General features: G+C 44.2%; 1 protein-coding gene across 1 annotated transcript; it reads right to left on the bottom strand.

Moving 5' to 3' along the window:
* Positions 1–21182: 21182 nt before the first annotated feature.
* On the bottom strand, positions 21183–21968 carry LOC135699053 (uncharacterized). Its single transcript, XM_065219229.1, has one exon. It carries the CDS (start codon positions 21966–21968, stop codon positions 21183–21185), a length of 786 nt encoding a protein of 261 aa, XP_065075301.1.
* Between the last annotated feature and the right edge of the window lie 1315 nt (positions 21969–23283).

Genomic DNA, 23283 nt, shown 5'->3' with positions numbered 1-23283 from the left:
GAGTTAGAGTCACTACAAAGAAATTCCACCGTACGGAACAACAGTAAGCTCAAGGCACTGTACCCCTTTATCGATTCCTGTGGCACTCTAAGAGTTGCTGGCCGACTGCAGAATTCAGCTCAACATTACGACATTCGTTATCCAGTTATCCTACCGAAGTTACATCGGTACACGCAACTACTGCTGTCAGAAATCCACTTGAAAAATCGCCATGCTAGACCGACCTTGAAATCAACGGAACTGGATAATTGGTAGTCAAGCCGTCGTTCGTGCGTTCGTCGATAGTTATGTGCGGTGATGTCGGATGAAAGGAAAAGCATCTTACCAGTCGTCGTGGATTGTGTCATCATATCTGGTGCCGACAGACAAATCAGAAGAAACTTACAGTTCGACGAGTTCAACCTCGGTGATTTGAAAGTGAAATGGACGTTCATCACACCGTCAGCGGTTAAGAGTATGAACAAGCATCTAAGGGCAGTCGTCGAAAACAACACCTTGACGTTCGAGGATCTTGGTACGGTATTATGCCAAATCAAGGCGTGTTTGAATTCTCGGCCTCTAGGCCAGCTGTCGTCATCCATCGACTCATGTGAAGCCAACTTCTGAATCTGCTGCACCAGCCCAACGTCAGCCGAATTCCAGAGAATTGTTTGGATCAACCTCGGAACAAATGGCATGCAGTACAACAGAACCTTACGCCGGGACTACTCGTTCTGATCAAGAACGAGAATACTCCTCTTGCAGCTTGGGATCGTAGCTTGGCGTGGTAAACACACTTCCAGATCGCAACGGAATCGTACGCCACGTGAAATACCAGCGGCAGTTGGTTTTGCTACCTTGTGATTGAGGCCGGTGTTTAAGTTCCTTTCGTCTATCCTCTTCACGTAGACAGGAGCTAACAGAATTCGTTTTTGCAAGGTGTTGAAGTGCGTTAAACCCAACCCCGGTCTTTCGATCCGAGATGTGGCCAGAAGGTGCAACGCCAACTTTCAAACGGTGCGGAACATCCTTGCCAGGGAAGGATACAAGTCGTACAAAGCCAGTAAACATCCGAACCAGCACATGCAGTAGAATTCTGTGGCCAAAAAGCATGGCAAGGCTCTTGTACGACCGTGTTTTGACGAAACACAAGAGCTGCACTTTGATCGATGACGAAACATACGTCAAACTCGATTTTAAGCAGGTTCCCGGTCAAAAGTGTTACATCGCAACTGGACTTGGGGATGTGCCGGGAAGATTCAAGTTCGTGTTTGCCGACAAGTTCGTGTTTGCCGACAAGTTCGCGAAGAAGGCCATGATTTGACAAGCGATTTGCAGTTGTGGCCTGAAAACGGAACCATTCGTCACATTCTCGACTATGACATCCCAAGTTTACATTGAAGAATACCTGAAAAAGTGTGTATTGCCGATCATCCGCAAGCATATGGACAAAGTCTTCTTTTGGCCCGATTTGGCCAGCTGCCACCACTCCAAGGTGGTTCTGGAATTGCCCGGAATTTCGACCAATCGAAAAATACTGGGCAATTTCAAAGCAGCGACTTCGACGAAGCGGTGGGGCAGTCAAGGTCCAGTAAATGCGAGCAAAATGGAGAAAATGTGCTGATTCCGTGTCCATTTCCACTGTGCAGGCGCTGATGGGCTCCATCAAGAGGAAGGTTCGAGGTTTCGCTCGAACTGGAGAAATGTAACCATCTGATGCTGTTACTTTGAAGTAAAAGTACTGTAAAGCAACCTCGAAAGTAACCATTAGTGAACTTTTTCAACTTATTGAATCACGAATTAGAGGTCTTTTTGTGCGTATCAATTTACTTTTCGTCAGCCTTTAGTTAAAGGATGTCAACAAAGGCAAGAAAAATTGTTTTTTTTTTCCAGAAAAATTACTTCTCAGGGATACAGGACTAACTGTAGGAGTCGTCAACTGTAATCATGGTCATGATTTCGGCAACTGAACTAGCACCTACAACATGAACGACGAGGATGGCACGACGTGCTAATGACCATTACTTTATCACCATTATACTGAGGGGTATTCGTCGTCCTTTTCACATTCATTTGCTTCACAACGTTACTGCCTGTTCACTTACGAAAGGCTCAATAAATGTGATGGAAAACCCAACCGAGATTCACGTCAAAGGCGAGGGAAAGCTTTCAACGTGACCGTCATTTTTCAAGACGTTGAGGATATTATTTTGCTCCCCAGCTACATGTCAGTAAGTTGTATTTTTAAGTAATTGTTGACAACAAAATGTTACACCTGTTTCATTTGGTTTGTTTGTTCTTCGAATCAAAGCAGGCACGTGCCTTTCATCTCTTTCCACATCAAATGCCTCGCCTACTCGATTGGTGGTCAGTCACGACGGAACGATAATATTGATGCTGCAGTGTTAGCGGAAAGCGGAGGTTACAAATCCCAGATCAATCAAGGCGGGTAAGCAAACTCAATAAGAAGTAGATTTTCATTAGAAAGTAATACGGGCGAAAGCTTTGGAGATCGGATGGATTGATTGAAGATGATGGTGAAATCTGATGGAACATCTTTCTCCAAGGCACGTTTTGTCGTGTTTTTTTTTGGGGGCATGATTCCAGTCACGACTCGTTGTTGAAACTACTAACATTTTCACAGATTCCGAATCGATTTGTCTTGACAATCGATTTTGATTCAGGTAGACATTTCGTAGATTTCTCGAACGTGCTTCTGATTTTGTTTTCCTTTTAATCAAATCAAATCAGGTCCCAAAAACAGTAAAAACCAACAGTAAATGCAGGGGAGACGGTCATCGGTTGAGTAAATATCAATCACAGTTTATGTTCGGACGGTACTACACCCTGAAAGAAGTTTAGTATCCTGATAACCACCATTCTCATCACTGAAGTATGTGACACTATAAGCTTGATTGGGTTCTAAAGTTTTTATTCGTGGCTTTATCATCAGTTCGAATCTGCCGTTCCGGGATGCTTTGAGATTGTGACGCACCAGAGTTGATTACGTTTTTGACAGCTAGTGGACGCTTTGTGTGAGCGAATGTGAAACTTGTACAGTTCCAATAATCGCATATCAGTCCCATACCAATTGTTGTCAACATTAAAATAATAAGACAGTAGTGTGCCATGAAAATATGAATTTTGCACTGTTACCATGGTAACCTTAAACTAGATAATTATTAAACACGCAGCAAAATAAACATCCAAAATTCATAAGTAATAACCGTTAGAAATATTACTTTTAACTCAATTACCAATCAAAACGAATTTATTATATAAATAAATTTTCAGCATTTTGATCATTTTTGTTAGCTCATCTACCATGACAATTTGATATAAAAATTTCAGAAATTGGATAGTTTTTTGAAGGTTGAAATCTTGACAGTTGGCTGTCTCAAAATTCGAATAATTTAGATTTATTTAAAAAAAAAATAAACTTAGAAAAATCTTTGTTCCATTTGGAGTTTTTGTTGAGATTTCAGTTAAAATTTATTTTTGGGATCCTGGCTTTAAATGAAAAGTAAAATTTTCCAAAAGGGAAAATGTTCAACATTTTTGAACATAAAGAAATCGAGAATTTTTGTCAGAGGATTAATATCAATAAATTGAGCCTTGGAAAATAAGTAAAATAATTTTAGATTTTTTTAGGGATTTGATTTGGTGTCTGATAATTTCTGGCATATTTTTATGTACCTTGGAATTCTGAGCTACCGACAGTGGGACCGTTTTGAAAAAAGATGATCAAAACCCTTTTCACGCATTTTTCGATGTTTAGCCTTTGTGCAAATATATTATATTAACAATATGACCCATTCATACCTTTTCTATACATTGCCATCCAAAAAATATTGCATCAAGTACCATCTAGCGTTGAAAAAGGTCAGCAAAAATCATCCAATTACAATCGAGGGGTGTTGTCACAGACAAATTTTCAGCTGGTTTACCCTTCGTGAAGATAAACAAATACATTGGAAGCCTTTTTGGCCACAGAGGCGCTTTCAGCGCCAAAAATTCGGTTCGCCAGCTAAACGAAAGAGTAGATCATATTGTTAATATCATATATTTGATTTATGTGTCTTCGAAGAAGTTAATTGAAATGGTATTTTGGGGTAGTATTACACTTAGAAAAACGAACTTTTTGCAGTCACAAGATTCGGAAAAGTTAAAGAACAATGAACTTCATTTAAATTTGCTGGGGACACTGTTGCATCGTGTTCTACGGATTCGGGTGTGTCCTTGAATGACGTCTTGATGGTGAGAGACGACCTACGAAGCATCCTTTTAAGATTCCGGTTGTACAAGTATGCTGTTGAAGGAGATGCAGAGAAAATGTACCGGATGGCATGGCAGCACGAACTGGATCAGCTGCTGCACAAGATATTTTGAAGAGATACGGTTCAGGAGCCATTGTGAACGTACAAGCTACCCACTGTGACGTACGCTACTTCAGTGGTGGTCAAGAATAGTGTTTATGTGGACGACATGCTAGCCGGCTCTCATACCGTTGAAGAAGGCGAACAGCTCTGTAAGGAGGTACTGGAGCTCCTGAAGGGATCAGGTTTCAACCTCAGGAAGTGGAACTCCAACAATCCTAAGATTTTGAAGGCAATACCTTCGCATCTGCGGGACGACCGAGAATTCCTGAATTTAGATGAGAAGGCAACTGTGAAGAAGTTAGGTCTCACGTGGAAGACGGCTACAGACACACTGTGGATCAAGGTTCCGAATTGGAGGCCAGGTGGGCCAATCACGCATCGTGTTGTTATATTAGAGATTGCACGTCTTTTCAACGCCTACGGACTAGTTGGTCCGGTAGTAGTCCAACGAAAACTATTTCTTCAAAAGCTTTGGAAGGCGAAGTACTCCTGGGATGAACCACTAAGTGATGAGCTTCAGTCACAATGGTTCGAGTTCAGAACCAATCTTTGCGAGTTGGACGCTGTGTCTGTTCCTCGACGGGTCAGGTTCAGAAGAGATGTAATCACGTGTGAAATCCACGGATTCAGCGATGCAAGCGATAAACCCACCGATAATGAGCCTGAAACCATAATAAGCCATTTCACGTTTCCCGCAATAGGTCGTCGTTTACGGTACCATCGATTCTTCATTCTGCACCGTGTGTTCTTTGAACACTTGTACGACGCCATTGTCGGATGTCGATCCAGGGTCGTGCACGTGGAGACGCCATTTTGTTCCTTCCTGGACTGCCGTCGGAAAACGCCAGCAACTTGTTCAGGTAAACCATCGCAACACGGCGAGGAAAACTGGACGGTACTAGTTCAGGTAAATAGTTCACACAACCCACGGTAATGACATCCTGCTAATTCCCCAACAGAAATCCATTCACGGTACCGCTAACCCGTCTTTTGCAGTTCGGCGTTAGCAGACCGTTGGCTCGACGTTATTAGCGGCTGATTAGCCACTGGCCTTGGGTGCGAGGACGAGAGGACGCGCACGAATCGATTCGACAGAGATCATTGCCAACTCAAGCGATTGTCACGGGCAGGATTCAATCAGATCGAATCCATTCGCCGAGCAAAGAAGAACCCCTCAAAGGGTAAGTGGCATTAATGGTGTCCAGCCGGCAACCAAACTGAAGCTTCGTGGCGAATAAGGTACGGGAGACCGACGAAGCGACGTGAGGAAAGCCACGGTGCGGCAAATCGGCCGTGAAGAGAAACTCGGGTCTTGCGGAGAAGGATAGCGTGCAGATACCGACCAGGTTTCGAGGTACAGTTAAGCAGTAGTGTGGGAGAACGCGATACGAACGGAGTATGAACGTGTGCGACACCTACTGTCCTGGCTGTGCAGCCGCTGCCAACAGGAACTCGGGACGAGCTAAGAAGCAGCTGATGTGCGTATATAAGCCAGCGAGCGCAGAGCAATCCATCAGCATCAGCAGAAGCATGTTCGTGCAGACCAGCGGTAATTTGCTCTACCACTACCGAGAAATGGGGCCTCATAGCCTAGTCAGTAAAGGCACGGTATGACCAAGCCGGAGGCGGCGGGTTCGATTCCCGGTCTGGTCGAGGGAATCTTTCGGGTTGGAAATTTTCTCGACTTCCCTGGGCATAGAGTATCATTGTGCTTGCCACACAATATACAAATTCATGCATTGGTATTGGCATCGAAAGCTCTCAATTAATAACTGTGGAAGTGCATTTAGAACACTAAGTTGAGAGCACGCAATAAGCTACATGTGCTAAGCAATAAGCTTGAAATGCGAAAAAAAAAGAAGAAGACTACCGGGAAATGTGCAACAACCCTTACAGACTTTAAACTTCCCCAAAAGGCTGCAAAATTCTGTAGTTTCAGAACTTCTTAAAAATTCCTGAAACTAATTATTTACTTAACGATTCTGCGCACCTCCATGGGTGCAAAGGTCCTTTGTGAAATATTTCTATCCTGGGCGATTACTAGCTTTGGCCTTGACCTGTGCCCAAGTCAAATTTCGGTCAACGTTCTTAATTTCACTGTTTCCGCCGCCACGAACCTCTGGGTCTGTCTCTGCTGCGATGTCCTGCTGCGATGTCCTGCTGGATTCCAGTCCAGTGCTTGCTTGCAGATTTCGTTGTAGCCGACCCACCTACACTTCCGTTCACGAATTTCTGTCTCTATCGGTTTCTGATGGCACAAACGATGAAGCTCGGAATTTGAGATCCAATTGTGGGGCCACCAGGCACGAATTATGTACCGCAGGCATCGGTTGATAAACACCTGCAGCTTCTGAGTGTTCTTCGCTGATGCACACCATGTTTCACTGGCGTATGACAGCACAGACTTCACGTTCGAGTTAAAAATTCGGATTTTGGTGCGTCGACTGATCTGATTCACTCTCCATACATTTCGCAAACTGGCAAAAGCAGCCCTCGCCTTCTTAATCCGTGTCGCTCTTGGTGCCGCCGCCCGACGCTATCTGGTTGCCAAGATATTGGAAGCTTTCGACTTTCTCCACTGCCTGCCCAGCTACCGTGAAATTGGAACGGTTTTCCGTGTTGACATCCAACGATTTTGTCTTGTTGACGTTGATGGTTAGACCTGCTTCAGAGGAGCGTTCCACAAGGTCGTCGAGCTTACTCTGCATGTCAGAGCACCGTTGTGCTAATAACGCAACATCATCAGCCAAATCGAAGTCTTTGAGATGCTCCATAGTAATAGGCTGCCACAGTAACCCACGGTTCGGTACACGGTCAACGGCTCCAACCATGATCTCGTCGATTACGATGAGGAACAGTAGCGGTGATAATATACATCCTTGCCCCACACCCGCGATTACTCGAATTGGGTCAGACAAAGCTCCGTTGTGCAACACTCTGCATGAGAAAGCCTCGTACTGCGCTTCGATGAGGTTGATGATCTTATCTTGCGCCCCACAAGTTTTCTTGGTTTAGTCGGTCGAGACGTGTGTGTGTGTGTTGTGTATGAGAAGAGAAGTCCCCATCATGGCCTTGGTTATAGGCCTTGGTGTGTGGACTTCTCTTTTCTGCATTAAGTCCCCTGGCGCCTAAAAGTATGCAATCAATAGTCAATAGTCAAACACTCAGGCGAGGCGAGAGAAGTCCCCATCAAGTTTGCCTTGGTTTGGTTTGGTACAGGGACTCTTGGAACTCATTGATCTGCTCCAGGAAGATGCGGAGCGTGACAATATGGTCCACACAGGATCTTCCAGCACGGAATCCTGCCTGCTGTCATCGGAGAGTCGCGTCGATCTTCTCCAGTATCCGATTCAGGATAACTTTACACAGAACTTTGAGAACAATGATGCTTCGCCAGTTGTCGCATATAGTTGAATCCCCCTTCTTGGGGACAGTCGGCCGGAAAAGTCGCGGTGTCCCAGATATTGACGAATAGTTGATGCAACATTTGTGAAGATAGCATGGGGTTAGCTTTGAGTATCTCTGTTGATATGCGATCGACCCCCGGGGCTTTGTTGGACTCCATACTTCGGATGGCTGCTTCTATCTCCTGCAATGATGGAGCTTCAGTGTTGACGCGAGTAACGCGCCTCACCCTTGGCGGATCATACCGAGATGTTGATGGTTAGTTGACCGTTGAAACTTCGAGAAGTTGTTCAAAGTGCTCAAACCAACGTTTCAACTGGTCAGTGGGGTCGATGAGCATCTCTCTAGTCGCGTGTTTCACAGGCATCCTTGGGTTCATCCTTGTCGTGAAACATCATAGAGGAGGCGGATATCGCCAGTTGCTGCGGCTTTCTCCCCTTCATGAGCCAGGGAGTCCACCCACGCTCGCTTGTCCCGTATACAGGAGCGCTTAACTTCCCTCTCTAGAGCCGAATACCGCTGACGGGCCTCGTTCTTGGTTCTTCGGGTCCTTGCTCGCTCTATCGCGGCTTTTGCTTCTCTCCGCTCCTCGATCTTTCTCCAGGTTTCATCGGCGATCCACTCTTTCCTCTGAGTGCGCAGCTCACCCAGGTTGTTCTCGCTTGTTTCAATAAAGGCATTCTTGATGCTCGTTCACTGTTCTTCTACGCTGCAACCTTCCGGAATATTAGCTGCGCGAGCCTCGAGTTCTTCGACGAACGATCTCTTCACTGCTGGGTATTCCAGTCGGCGTGTGTTGAATCTCCCGCGTGGGTTGAAGCGCAATGTGTAGGCGGATCTCACCGGCCAGGAGATGATGATCAGACGCGATGTCAGCGCTGCGTTTATTTCGAACATCAAGAAGGCTCCGTCTTCATTTTAGGCTGATGCAGATGTGGTCGATTTGGTTCTCTGTACATCCATCACGGGAGACCCATGTGACTTTATGCACTGGGCGATGGGGGAAGAGCGAACTAGCATTGGGCGATCTTCAGGCAAGAATCGACCTTAGTGAATCGATTCATTTTTTTTGAAAATAATCGATTCACCGATTTAATCAATCTTTTTGAACCGATCCTTTGAATCGATTCATTTTTCAAAATGGCACAAAAATGTTTCAAAAATAACCGGATCATAGGAAAGTTGGTGCCAATTAACGCCAAGTTCAGTCTAAAGTTTATATTACGTTGCATAAGCTATTTTGTTATGACATTTCCCTATTATCATTTAGTGTGATGACTGATATCATTTAGAAATAAATTGTCTAGTATGTAAAAGTTGTGAGTGTAACACAAATACATGATGAGAATGTAGTGTGGAGAGTGCGATATCTTTGCCTCGAGTCTGTGATGCGGCGAGAGGCGAAGATGAGAACAGTCGAGAAGAGAAATTATTCCTTTGTATTCCATGAACTTTGTTTATATCATCAATCCCCAGTTGAGCTCGCTGATGGCTCAGTGTTGAAGTCTCATGGAACTGGAGAAGGTTTCGTGAAGTGTGTTGACGAAGATGGTGATGTGCTAGAAGTAAAATTAACGGAAGTACTTTTTATACCGGCGCTAGACAGTGGATTGATTTCGGTACGGAGCTGACGAAGAAAGGTTTTTCAAGTGAACTTTGTCGGGTCAGCATGTTCGATCAAGAGTGCCACCGGTAAAACTGTTGCGTTGGGAGAACTGAACGGTAACTTGTTTGAGTTGAAAACAGTTGAATATGCTAAACTGAGTAAGGAGTCGCAGCATCTGCCGAATTGCCAACATATGTGGCACCGGCGATTCGGGCACCATGACCCGGCCGTGCTGGAGAAGCTGAAAGCAGGTAACCTCGGCGTCGGGTTCAAGATGGAGGATTGCGGTTTGCGGCAGGTATGCGAAGACTGCCTGAAAGGTAAGCTCCCACGCACTTCTTTTCCTAAAACTTCCGATAACAGAGCTAGCAGAGTACTCGACCTCGTGCATAGTGACGTATGCGGTCCTATGGATAACGTGACCCCCAGCGGCTGCAGATATTTGATGACACTCATCGACCATTTTAATCGATATACCGTTGTATGTTTGCTGCGACAAAAATCCGATGTAGCTGACTGTATTAAACGATACGTGGCTCACGTTAAGATGCGCTTTGGACGAGCACCGTGTGTGATTAGGTCCGATGGTGGTGGAGAGTACGCCATTCTAGGGCATTCTACGAGAAGGAGGGAATCCAAGCTCAGTACACCGCTGCATATAGTCCTCATCAGAACGGTGTAGCTGAGCGGAAGAACCGTACGTTGCAGGAGATGGCAACGTGTATGCTGCTTGACGCGGGACTTGGAAAGCAGTACTGGGGCGAAGCCGTTATGACTGCCGCTTATGTTCAGAATCGTCTTCCTTCGCGTGTAGTTGAAAAGACACCTTTGGAAAAATGGTTCGGCAAGGTGCCGAAGGTAGGCCACTTTCGAATATTCAGATGTCCTGCTTACGTACATATCCCCGACGTTAAGCGAAAGAAATTTGATTGTAAAGCGTGAAAATTAACTTTCATGGGATATTGCGAGGATCGCAAGGCGTTCAGATTCTTAGATACTGAAACCAATGGTATCACTATCAGTCGTGACGCCCGCTTTATTGAACAGCAGAGCACCCTTTATGGTGAAGCCAGATGTGCAAGGGTTGGAAGAAGTCCAGACTGATCTCGAATGGCCCGAAGCTGTAGCGTCCCAGGAGGAGCAACAGGATCCGGAAGAGTCCGATCACGGTTCGGATGAAGAGTTCAACGACTGCGAGGAGGAAGACATGGTTGGTAATCAGAGTACGGACCAGGCGGAAGGTTCAACTTCTGATGAGCAGCTGCATAGTGAAAAACGGTCGACCAGAGGGGTTCTTCCACGAAGGCTACAGGACTACGAAGTTGACGTGGCGCTGGTGGTTGGAGGTGATCCAGGTTCCTACGATGAAGCTATTCAAGGGCCGGAGCAGGATTTATGGCAAGCAGCGATGAAGGAGGAGTATGATACCTTGATGCAGAATGAGACCTGGACATTGGTCGAGTTGCCTGCTGGCAGAAAACCGATAGGGGGCAAGTTTGTTCTTCAAAAAGAAGGAGGACAGTGCTGGAAATGTCACTAGGTACAAGGCCCGCTTAGTTGCGCAGGGGTTCTCTCAACAGTTTGGTATAGACTACGACTCCGTCTTCGCACCAGTTGCTGCTCAGACTACATCGAAGATTTTGTTGACAGTCGCTGGCCATAAACAGATGAAGGTACGTCACCTGGACGTGAAAAGCGCTGATCTGCATGGTCGATTGAAGGAGGAGTTATACATGCAGCAGCCTAAGGGGTTGCAGCAGCGTGGTCAAGAAATGTTGGTTTGCAGACTACAGCGCAGCCTTTACGGGCTGAAACAAGGAGCGCGCGTGTGGAACGAAACGATTTGTAGAATTCTTGAAGCAATGGGGTTCAGGCAATCAGCAGCGGATTCTTGTTTATTCACAAAACGTACTCCTGAAGGTTTAATCTATCTTCTGATCTATGTAGATGATATCATCATTGCTTGTGTGTCGGAGGAAGAGATAACGACAGTGCAGTATGCACTGAAGAAGGAGTTGACACTGTCTTCACTAGGAGACGTTAGCTGTTTTCTAGGGATCCGGATCAGAAAGGACGTGAATGACTACTATTGGATGGACCAGCAAGGCTATATTATGAAGATTGCGAACAGATTCAACCTCAACCGCGCTAAGGGATCGAAAATTCCACTGGATACAGGCTGCAACAACCCCAAATTCTAACATCACTCCTTATAGTGAATTATTCGTAATAGTTCTATAGAATGTTAACATTAAATATCAATTGCAACAAGAATGGTATAACTCAACTAAACGCATAATTAACGTAAGTCAGTTAGGCAAATTTTCATATCAGCAAAACGCGTGATAAAACTTGTTAACACAGATGATTTAGCCAAATGACAAAATTTAGTTTAAGTATGAACGACTGAATATGTTTATCAATAGTACAAAGTAGGGTCTTAAGAAAGGCACAGTAGGAGTAAGAACAATAGTAAGAAGATCCAGTAAACAAAATTAGCAAATATAGAATAGATACCAGTAGGGTTGATTCTCAACCTCAGTAAGTAAGGGGGGATGAAACAACCCCAAATTCTAACATCAATCCTTATAGTGAATTATTCGTAATGGTTCTATACAATGTTAACATTAAATATCAATTGCAACAAGAATGGTATAACTCAACTAAACGCATAATTAACGTAAGTCAGTTAGGCAAATTAGGTTTTATTTTCCCGCGCAATATTTTGTGATCAATATTTTCTAGATTAATCTCAAGCTCAATAAGTATAGGGGGATGCAACGCCCCATTTTCCGTAAACCCAAGATTCACTGACTCAGCGTAAACGTAAGCATAGAAAAGATTAGCAAATGAATAACCACCACACGCCAAACAGGTGAGAATGTTTTCATTCGGTTATGTGAACGAATAAACATTGAAGGGCAGCGTAACGTTCATAGTGACGCTCCAAATGGGAACAAATAACAGGGCCATGCAGAGTAGCAAAATTAAAAATCAATATAAACAAATGAAGACGCCAGAGTATATCGCTACGTTCGCACAGGGTATATGACTCATGAGAGAGACTAATGAATTAATGAATGAACACTATGTACTAAGAATTAAGAGAGAGAAAATGTCAGCCATATGGAAAGTTCTATTAGCAGGCGGGTTCAGGTGACTTAAGAAAGGCTCCGTAGGAGTAAGAACCATAATAAGAAGATCCAGTAAAAAAAAAATAGCAAATATAGAATAGTTACCAGCGCATATCCTTGAGTAGAATCTCTTCGATATTATTCTCAAGCTGGTTAAGTAAGAGGGGATGCAAAGGCCTCAAATTCCAATATCAATCTGAGTAAGAAATTAACCAGTAATAGACCCCCATACGGTAGGAGCAAATACACAACTTAACAGCAGCAGTGACAATGTCGCACATTTCCAGGGTCAGTTGTTTATAAACAGTTGCTACCGCGTCGTCAGCGATGCGCGCTGGCTTAACTAGGTGCTTCGAGAAAGGTCAAAGTAAACATTGGTGAGTAAGCACCCTACATAGCCGTTCCTACCGCGAGGAGCATTAATTCTTGTTAAAAAAACAGACACCGACTTTCCAAGAGAAAAACTATCTGTCTCGCTTTATATGTACATACTGGAGAAAAACTATTGTGTAGAGTTTAAGTAACAAATTCATGTATAAAAGGTTTCGAATAATAAAGAATCGGGGCAGTTGTTCTGATGAGTTTATTATCCGAGGTTTGCTAGGTGCGGACGAGCACAGTTCCAACCTCAGGATAACTGATTCATCAAAGAGCTTTTTCCATACAGTAGAAATGGAATTGCACTGTCTTTCATTTTACGGAGAAAGAAAGACCACGCGAGTTGTTGCTCTACGTTGGGCACTTCAACACGGGAGTGAAACATGGATGCGCAACGGAGTATGGGCGCTTCACAGGCTACTACCGGAGCAGAGAGGGCAGTAAGGTGATGCCTGATAACAAACAATATCAGTGCCTAATCGGTGCGTTTCTTTACGTAGCTGTCAACACTAGACCGGACGTTTCAGCCAGTGTTGCTATTCTTAGCTGAAGAGTGAGCGCTCCAACGGAAGCAGTATGGGTGGAGCTTAAAAGGGTGGTCAAGCATCTAGTTACCACTCGTGAGTACACACTCAGCCTGACCAGCAGCAGAGATGAACCACTCAAACTAGTCGACTACAGCGACGCCGATTGGAGTGGCGATACGGATGATCGCAAGTCCAATACCGGATCCTTATCCCAGCTTGGGCAAGCTACAATTGGGTGGGTTACCCGCAAGCAGACTTGTGTGTCTCTATCGACTATGGAGGCCGAGTACATTGCCTTATCCGAGGCTTGCAAAGAGGTTCTGTGGTTGCGGAAGCTACTTGATGACTTTGAAGAGAAGCAGGAAGGACCAACTACTATCTTGGAGGATAATATCAACTGTATTGACTTTGTCGCAATCGATCGCTCTTCTAGGCGATCAAAGCATATTGACACGCGTTTACATTTTGCTAAAGACTTGACAGAGAAGGGTATTGTAGTCGTTGAATACTGCCCGTCGGGATCCATGATCGCCGACATTGTCCCCAAGCCATTAGGATGTCAGAAGCAGAAGCAGTTTTCACAGATGTTAGGCTTAATCAAACCTCTTAGCCGCTACAGATATCGAGGAGGAGTCTGGAGAGTGCGATATCTTTGCCTCGAGTCTGTGATGCGACGAGAGGCGAAGATGAGAACAGGCGAGAAGAGAAATTATTCCTTTGTATTCCATGAGCTTTGTTTATATCATCAATCCCCAGTTGAACTCGCAAATACAAGACGTGAAAAGTGTTTTTGCTCGTTGTTCCATCGTTACACGCGGAATCCGAAAAGTCCCCGGTCGTCCTTGTGTTTGTTTTCGTCGGAGTGTAGTTCACCTTGTAACCTGTCCGGATCGCTGAGTTCCGCCCAATATGTAGTACATGACTATTTTGCTTCCATTTGACATGTGGCAGTTTGTGCTCAGGATACTTGATTAGGTGAGTGATTTAACAGGTTAGAATATTCGTTTTATTGGTATTAAATGAATGATGTAAAAACGAAAGATTAACATATGAAACAAAACGACAAGATGCTCGGAGTGTAAAATCAGGTAAGTACGGAAAGTAGCTAATTGATCCATGCGTTTTGCATTGAACCGATATCGATTCTATGTTGTTTCACCAGTTGTAGAGAATAGCCTCTCAGATGGAACACTTGCTACCATCCTTAATAAATAGTCTTGACATGGGGATATTTACAACGGATTTTCTCTTTTGCTTGAAAAGGATTGGCAGAACGTGGGAAAACAGGCTGATTCAAGAAATGTCGTCCGTTCATCCATGTGTGCTGGATATAGAATGCCAATTAAACGTCAAAAAGGTCAGTAATTATCTCTGGACCCCTAAACTTTCCCTTTTTTTGTTCTCGTCTACTGAACTGTCACTCTAGTTGTTTGGCAGAATCCATGTTCAAGGCAAGTGATGTGCAAAGGTGAAGGTTATAACAAAATCAATATTAAATTGCAAATGCAAATGCACTGAAATTTTCTTTTTGGATCGAAACCAAAATCGAATGAAAGGGATCGATCCAGTCGATTTTTGTCGTGTTTGGGATCGATTCAAAAAATCGATTAATCGAACCAAAATAATCGATCTTATTTGTTTCGATACAAGATCGCCCATTGCTAGAGCGAACCCTCGATCACCATGTCGTTGTTGCCACAAAACTCTGCTAGCAGCTCGCCGTTCTCGCTCATATCTCCGAGATCATGACGTCCCATAATGCGCTCATAGTCCGAGTTGTCGGAGCCGATCATCGCATTGAAGACGCCTGTGTAGATCTTGATATCACCTCTTGGAATCTTATCCACGACAGCATTCAGTTGACTGTAAAAGTTCTCTTTGTCCCGCAATTCGGCAGCATCGGTTGGCGCATAACATTGGATTATGGTAAGGTTTTGGACCCGTTTTCTGAATCTGGCAACGATTATTCTCTCATTGATAGGTTCCCACTTGATGAGCGCAGCCTGTCAATGTCGCGGTGTCGCGATGTCGCGGAGCGTTTTCACCTCGCATACCAGAATATAAAAGTACCTGTCCCGAAGGCAGCTTGTGTTCTCCAAAGTTCGGCCAGCGGACTTCACTAAGTCCCAGGATTTCTAGCTTCATACAGCGGGTCTCACTGGCGAGTTGTGCCAGTTTACCCTGTTGGGCTAGCGTCAGTACATTCCATGTTCCAATTCTTGTCCGTTGTTTAGCGCTAAAAGTCGTTGCCATGAAATCCGTTCGTAATCTTTTACTATAGGTTTCTGTAACAATTTGAAGATTTCGGAGACAGCAGTAGGTGGTTGGCCTAAGGTCTCCTATCCGCCGTGATGGGACTGCCATCTTGGGTATAGCTTTCGAGGAGAAGCATTTAGTATTCAGCCGCTGGATGCCAGTCAGACGCTGTTTGAGCCGCCCCTAACATGGAGAACAGACGCTCGGGTTTTGTAAGTCACATCCTCCGAAAAAGATGCAGCTCCCCCTTCCCTGTCAGCATACGACCAAAGTTTCCGCCGGGATTGGTTACCCGATCTTCCCTAAGGCTACTCGTACCCCAGCCAGCGCCTCCGGGAGGAAGGGATAGGTGTTACTGGGCAAGAGGCTAAGGACCATTTTCACTTGCGTGACGGGTCTATTTTATAACCTTCAAGTATGCGAAGTACCGGTGGTACGCATTATCCCAGTCATTTCCTGAAACTAATGGAACCGCAATAAAACTCTAGAAGCATCCCAAAAGTTCCGGGGAAGTTGATAAATAAACACTGACGGTAGAAGACGGAAGAAGCTTCCGAGGGAAGTCGAAAGAACTTTCCGGTAGGAATCGTAAAATAATTTACGGGGTAAGGTAGAAGGAAATTCCAGGGAAAGTACGATGATACTTCCAAGGGTAGATTAAATACATTTCAGGAAGATAAAAAATAAAATTTTGATGGACTTATTTGTTCCCTGAATAAAAGTAATTCCCGAATCCCAGGAATTACCAGGTTGAGCCATCAGCTGTTTCTCGGCTCCTGAGTAAACATGGCAGACATAAGACATTTTTACAGGTCAAAGCCTCAAGAAATTTGAGTTATTCAAAATGGTAAAAGTCTGTCACAATAGTTATTCTGAGAAACGTTATCAGTACATCGTTATCAAGTTTAAAAATTGGTATATCTGGCAAAGCTGATTGTGAAGAATCAATTGGTGAAAGAAATTCAAAAAAGCAATAAGACGTCTGTTGACATATTAACGTGCAAACTTTCAATTTGACCTTCAATTTAAGCCCGGGACCCAATGTAGCTCTGTGTATAAAATGACAATATATTCCCTTGCTTATTGTTTCATTAAGGACATGGTGATTCAAATACCTATCTAGATAGTGCACTGAAATGAAATCTGCTCTCTATTTACCGGAACGAATAATCTCTCGCTCGCATTTATCCGATTGCAGTTCAGTGAACTGCGTTCTCAAAAAAAAAAAAAAAAAAAAACTGAAAACGTAACAACACCGTACCTAGGATCTGTGAAGCGAGAGCTTATGTGCCGTATCATAGTAGGCCTTCGGTTTAACTAAAAATCCGTAACCCATCAGAGATAGAGAGATATCAAGTAAAAACGAATTCCAATGTGCACCATACCTTTAGCCGCTTTTCGAACATCGGACTGCATACAAGTGATGAACAAATTCAAAGCCCAAATTTGGTTGATTGGGATCAAAAAGTCGTGTGGAGTGGGCCTGAAGGATGGGTCCGCCTGGGTCAGCATCATGAAATATAATTTTTCGACGGGAAAACGAATTTCGACCTGATGGGGATGGAATTCACAGCGGCAATGCCAAAGTCGTTTCAACAGTATAAAACTGATAATACAGGATTTTGCTATTCCGGCTTACCTGGATCTGGATGATATGAGTTATGTTTGAACCGATACCGATGCATTTCATGTTGTTATAGGAACCATCAGGCTGCAGCTGCTAAAATTCTCACGACGACGACGATGAGGGTCGGTTTGCTTTGATCAAAGTTTATTGGGAAAACTGTTCATCGGTCCCTCGTGCCGTCGATCAGAATCGGTTTCCGATGTAACTCTTTCAAAGGTGCTTCAAAGGTGTATAGGTTAAAGTACAATTTCGGACATTGAAGAGGTTTGATTGGATAATTGAAAGAGTTGCCGTTTGATGTCGTATTATGCCGTAGAGGTTCTTGTAATGATAGCTTTTATGAGAAATCAAATTGATGACGAAAGTCAATCTAACTCCACATTATCTATCGAAGTGATCAACAAATGACCGAAACAAAGTCAGTGTTCCGATTACATACTTTATTTCCATTAACGCATAGAAATCGATTTTCTCCATTGTACCCATTCCTTCCTGAACTGGCGAAATTCTAGGAGAAAAACCCGCAGTTCCGAGAGAGACGGTGACAGAAGAACGAAAATCCAATAAATTTTCTCTGCCAGCTCCGCATCCGTCGTGGCCATGAATTCAGAGCACCACCACTCCAACGCGGACAGGATGCCATTTTCGCATCGCCACAAAAATCCGCGACCGAGGGCCAGGGGGAGGAAAATTTGCATATAAATATGTTTTCTTCGGAGGTGCTCCCGAACGAAGAATCTGCAGGCGCGCTCGGTCCGGATTTTCTCAATAAAATTTATTGGAAATTTGTGAACTCCAGTAGAAGCCCTGCAGAGGAAGAGGTGGCACTCTTGTTACTGCAAGATATTAAATTCAAAATCACTGCTCGCGGGCGGCAGCTGTTCTATCTCGGCGTTCGTCTTTGTAAATCTCTACCGTATGGAGCCAAGCGGACATTTTTTTTTCATCTATGAAAATGACGTTTTGTTGACTTTTTGTGTGGAATAAACAGCAGCACAGCAAGTCATGACGGTCGGTGTTCTGCTGTTTATGGCTGATGCTAGGGTTCAGGGTTGCTGGGATCGTTAAATTGTTGCTCTGTAGTGTGAATCGTATTGCAATCAAGATTTCCGATTTTTAAGGCAATTTGAATATTTTATCCCGGCAACGTCTGTACTGGACAGGACGGCACAACGTGACTGATGTTTCCTTGGAGACTAGCTGGATTTATTGGCATCCCTTATGTGAGGGTTTCAGGATGACAAGTTTTGCAACTGAGCTGTTAGTCAGTAATTTACAGCCTATGGTAGTTAACTGAAAAGAGAAGCATGAAATTCCGCACTTTCACGAGCCATTCAGACTGCTTCTGGTACTCATTTTTCACAATTACAACATTTCAATGGTTGCCACAAAACAGCCCCCCACGTTGACGGCAAAGCTCAGGTCGATAAACTCTCCATTTTGTATCAATTCAAATCAACAGTATCACCGATTTCTGCAATTATTTCCGCCAACATTGTTTGCAATTCACGAAGCTGAAAATAATTATTAATTAAAATACGGTAAAAAATTAATCTATCCTAGTTGGGTGCACCATAATCCACTCATTTTATGCTCCTACAGGTCCAGGTATTTGTATTCGGTTTTTCATCCGGTGGATTGCGACAGCGGTGATGTCGATCACAATCAACTAGAAAGCAATTTATGATAGCTATGGCCTGCCTGACAGCTGAAAGCAAATATAAATTGAATGTGATCCGCAACAAATTTTCAATTTTATCTCTACTGGGATGCTTTAATTGATTGATACTGAAAATTTCACAGCTATTCAGGTTCATTTCGCCGGAATCAAAGAAGGCCACGTCCACGTAAACAAATGCTTATTCAACGGCTACTGCGATGGATGGTCCGGGGTCTGTTTTGCTGTCATGCGGAAAATGGCGATAAATAAGGTGCAAACTGTGCCGCTGCTGAACAGAAACAAACAAAAAATTCGACCGTCGTCGACCTTTCGGGGGGGATTCCGGTTCGAGGAATATTACTTCCCATCTGTCTTCTGCTGGAGGAAGGCCTGAGGCTTATCACGGGTGCGATTTTTTCCCGGAGTTGCGTGTTTTTTATTCGCTTTATTTCGCATTGATATCAACGGGAAGCATATGTAAATGGGTGAGTCATATTTCACTTTTTTTTTTCCTTTCGATCGCGATTTTTCTGAACTTTGAGTGATAACAGAAATGTGGTAAACGGCTCTTGCTATGACATATTGTTCCTATCTGACCCAATTTCCTTCTGAGCTGTGATGAGTTGATTTTTTGTTTGTTAATTTTACTACCACGTCGTCATATTTAAAAGATCAGTAAAAATTGCTAGTAGAAAACAGGATTGAAGATTCGTGGAAAATGTATACTTTTAATCAAATCTGGGATTGATTTCGAAATTCAATCAGCTATCAAAGGTTTCGGATGGTTTTCAATCCTGGAGTTTCATTGACGCACGGAAAAGCTGAATGCAGGCGGAAATCCAAACCGGTTTCGCATTTCTACCTAATCGGGAAAATTGTTCAATTGAATGGATTCAGTCGATTTCGGAAAATTTTCTTTTCGGAATTCTTATTTGAGGAAAACAAGTAGGCGGTGTGTTTTTCGATACATATGTTGCTTGGATGAGTTGTATGGTTTTGTTATTTGCAATGCTTCTGTGGAAATCTTGGATGTTGTTCACGCAGCTCTCTTACTCCAAACGTCACAGTCCTTTGCAGGTCTATCAGAATGAAAACGATTCCATCATGATATCACTTAAGCTTCCCCTACATACATATATTTGCCTTCATCTTTCCGACATTGACACAAGATTCAACGTCAGAGTAAAAGAGAATAGACATCTTCCTACCAACTGATGTTGATAATAATAGCAACCAGCATCAAGTGCAGCCACACTTTGACATGACAGAGCCCAGCAGAATAAACCACATCAGATAGGTAGTAGGCCGATAAAAGAATGTCCGTTTCCCATCCATGCTAAACAAATAGCAACGAATGTGATTGTGTTTATTCTCAATATCCTGTTCGTCGACGTGATTGTTAGCAGTACAGTTCCCCATCGCTAAAACGACAACATTGTAATCGAACGGAAATTTGTTGCCTAATACCGGCCTAGACCAAATTTCTAAACTATTGAAGACATTAAAGTTAATGAAAATTACATATAGGTCATTCCAGCTCAAGTGGGTACATCACCTGTGGTCGATGTCACCGATTGGAGCCAAACTTGGCCAAAACGCTTATTTTGGCATTGTGAACAAACACCTAGTTTGATTTTGCTCTAAAGTGCCTAGATCCTTCTGGGCTACAACCCTTGATTTTCGAAATTTTTAAAAATTTCAACTTTCAGAAGAGATTACTGCAAAACCTCATAAGCTATTCATGATCTTAGAACGTCATTTATTAATTACGTTAGTAGTAGTATCCGTTCCGCCATCCTGCCACCCGCTAACCTGCTGCAATCATAGGTGTTCTATTAATAAAATACAAGGCATTATCCTAGCCTTGAAAAGGTTAGTAGTATTCCAACCATCCCAATCCTTTTGTTCGGTTCTACCGGGTCCTTTTTGTGTGTCTTCCATGGACGACCAACGGATGTTACAACTAACGAACCGTCGCACCGCCTTAACAGCATCACTGTGGAGAGCCGACCAGTTCGTTTCAAAGTACCTGGCCGATCGAGACCAAGCTCAGGTGCAGCTACGAATCGAGAACCTAAATGACGTGTGGACGGAACTGGAGGATGTTCAGTCGAAAATTGAAGAAGAAGAGACCACCAATGAAGGTGCCAAACCCGTTACAAATTCGAATCCCTATACTTCAAAGTAATGGCTGCTCTGCGATCCTACTTACCCGCCAATTCTATACCGACTCAAAGCGCAATCAACGCTGGACGTCCACGACGAGCGGTGAAGCGTTTCAGTGCTGCTAGAAATACTTTCGTGGTGAGATCAGCGACAAGTTCAATGTGTACTGCCTTGGTGACGAGGCACACGAATACAGAAATATAGCACTTCACGGGAGGACTACGACGTTGTGGATAGGTGACCAAGAACGAGCCGCAGTAATCCACACCCACCTTCATGAATGGTGGTGCTGGAGTTACTCTTTCCGGTGGAAGCTCGGCCATCAACTGTTGTTGACATCGGGGATTGTTTCGAAAGCAGGTGATGCATTCGTGCAGGATTCGTCGTGCAATGTTGCGGATGTTCGTGATCCAAAACCTTTCTCGTATGCTTGCGATCAGAACTTGTTGCCCGGAGTGAAGCATCTTCAAGTGGTAATGCCGAATTACCAGTGTAGCGAGAGGATGGCGACTCTCCGAAACCGGCGCATTCTGCAGCCGACCGCCAATGCGAACGATGCCCTCATGGAGCTGAGGATTCAACGATGATATCCTGGTCGAATCTTGAACCTGCACCTCCCGGGACAAACTTGCTATCTCCTGCGGGAAGCATTCCTTTTGCGACAGTCGAACCAAGTCCTTGAGTGCATCTTCATACTCCTGCGTTCCGATGTACCCGAACTTCCTGGAAGTTCGGTTAGCTCTCTGGGCATTGTGGCGAAATCGGCGAATCCAGACCACCAGACGAACTAGGCTTAAGAGCGACGAGTGGAGCGAGAAGATGTCGCTCGGTGGAGAAGCTTGTAGCGGCATGGCAACGGTGCTACGTTCTTCAAGAACTGCTGGATCAAGCTGATCTCGGGCCAGTAACTTCTACTTTGGTGTAGCCAGATGGGACCTCTGAACCAACTGTTCTGGTATTCAAGCTGTGTAGCTGATATACCTATTAAGAGAACGTCGGCTGGGTTTTGTATTGCTGCTACGAGGTTCCACACTCCTCCTTCTGTAAGATGTTGGATCTCGGACACCCTATTTGCAACAAAAGTCTGCCATCGCGATGGAGTGGAAGCAATCCAAAATTTGACAATGTTGGAGTCCATCCAGAAATACGAGGGAACTGCCAGTTGAGTGCTACGACGTACCTTTTCATATAGATGGGTGAGTAACAGAGCGGACGAGAGTTGCGTTTCTTCTTTTTCAAGTCCTCCAGCGGCGCTACTCTTGACTTCGATATCATTAGCTGGACTCGAACCGATCCATCAGCGTACGTGCATCGAAGATACAAGCAAACACCTTAAGCGCTATCAGAGGCGTTGCAGAACCCATGCCATTCAATAGCTGTGCATTGCTTGCAATACCCAACCCATCTGGGAATGGTAATGGATTCTAGGGCACTGAGATTCCTGCGATACTCCAGCCAAAAGGTTTGCAAGTTTTCAGCGAGCGGCTCGTCCCAACTCACTTGCAGTTTCCATAATGTTTGGATGAAGATTTTGGCTTCCACAACGACATGTCCTATAAGCCCTAAAGGATAGAATAATTTGGACGCATCGGAGACGACGGTTCTTTTTGTAACGGTTGGGTTGGGATTCCATTTGGGAACGGTGAAGCAGAAGTTATCGGTTGTCGGACTCCAGAAAAGACCCAAAGTTTTGACGGTAGCGGACGATGCCGGCGAATCCATGTCAAATACCGCCCGTTCATCTCGTAGATGTGCTGGAAGCTCGCTCAGAACTTCTTCGCTATTCGAATTTCACTTGCGCAAAGTGAATCCAACTGAATTGGTCAGATTGACCATTTCTTCGACTAACCTTCTTCCTTCCTCAGGATCATCTACCCCAGTGATCATATCGTCAACGTAGACATCTTTCCGCAGGATGTTCAAAGCGATCGGGTGTGTTGATTCTCCATCTTCTGCTAACTGTGCCAAGTAACGAGTCGCGAAAAAAGGAGCCGATGCTGTACCGTACGTAACGGTCGTCAGTTGGAAAATCTCGATCGGATCATCCGGGGATTTCCTCCACAGAATCAGGTGCAACTTCTGATCGAGCAGGAACATCTTAATCATCCGGTACATTTTAGCTACGTCTGCTACCATTCCGATGCGATGTAAACGGAACCGTGTATG

The sequence above is a fragment of the Ochlerotatus camptorhynchus genome, unplaced genomic scaffold (assembly GCF_037179485.1).
Source record: "Ochlerotatus camptorhynchus isolate MF236.1 unplaced genomic scaffold, CSIRO-AGI_Acam_v1.1 ptg000102l, whole genome shotgun sequence".
Lineage (NCBI taxonomy): Eukaryota > Metazoa > Arthropoda > Insecta > Diptera > Culicidae > Ochlerotatus > Ochlerotatus camptorhynchus.
This window is presented reverse-complemented; position numbering and strand designations above follow the sequence as displayed.

What these genes read in the sequence shown, in the direction of transcription:
- LOC135699053 (XM_065219229.1), bottom strand. Translation starts at nt 21,968, where the DNA reads ATGCCGCTACAAGCTTCTCCACCGAGCGACATCTTCTCGCTCCACTCG.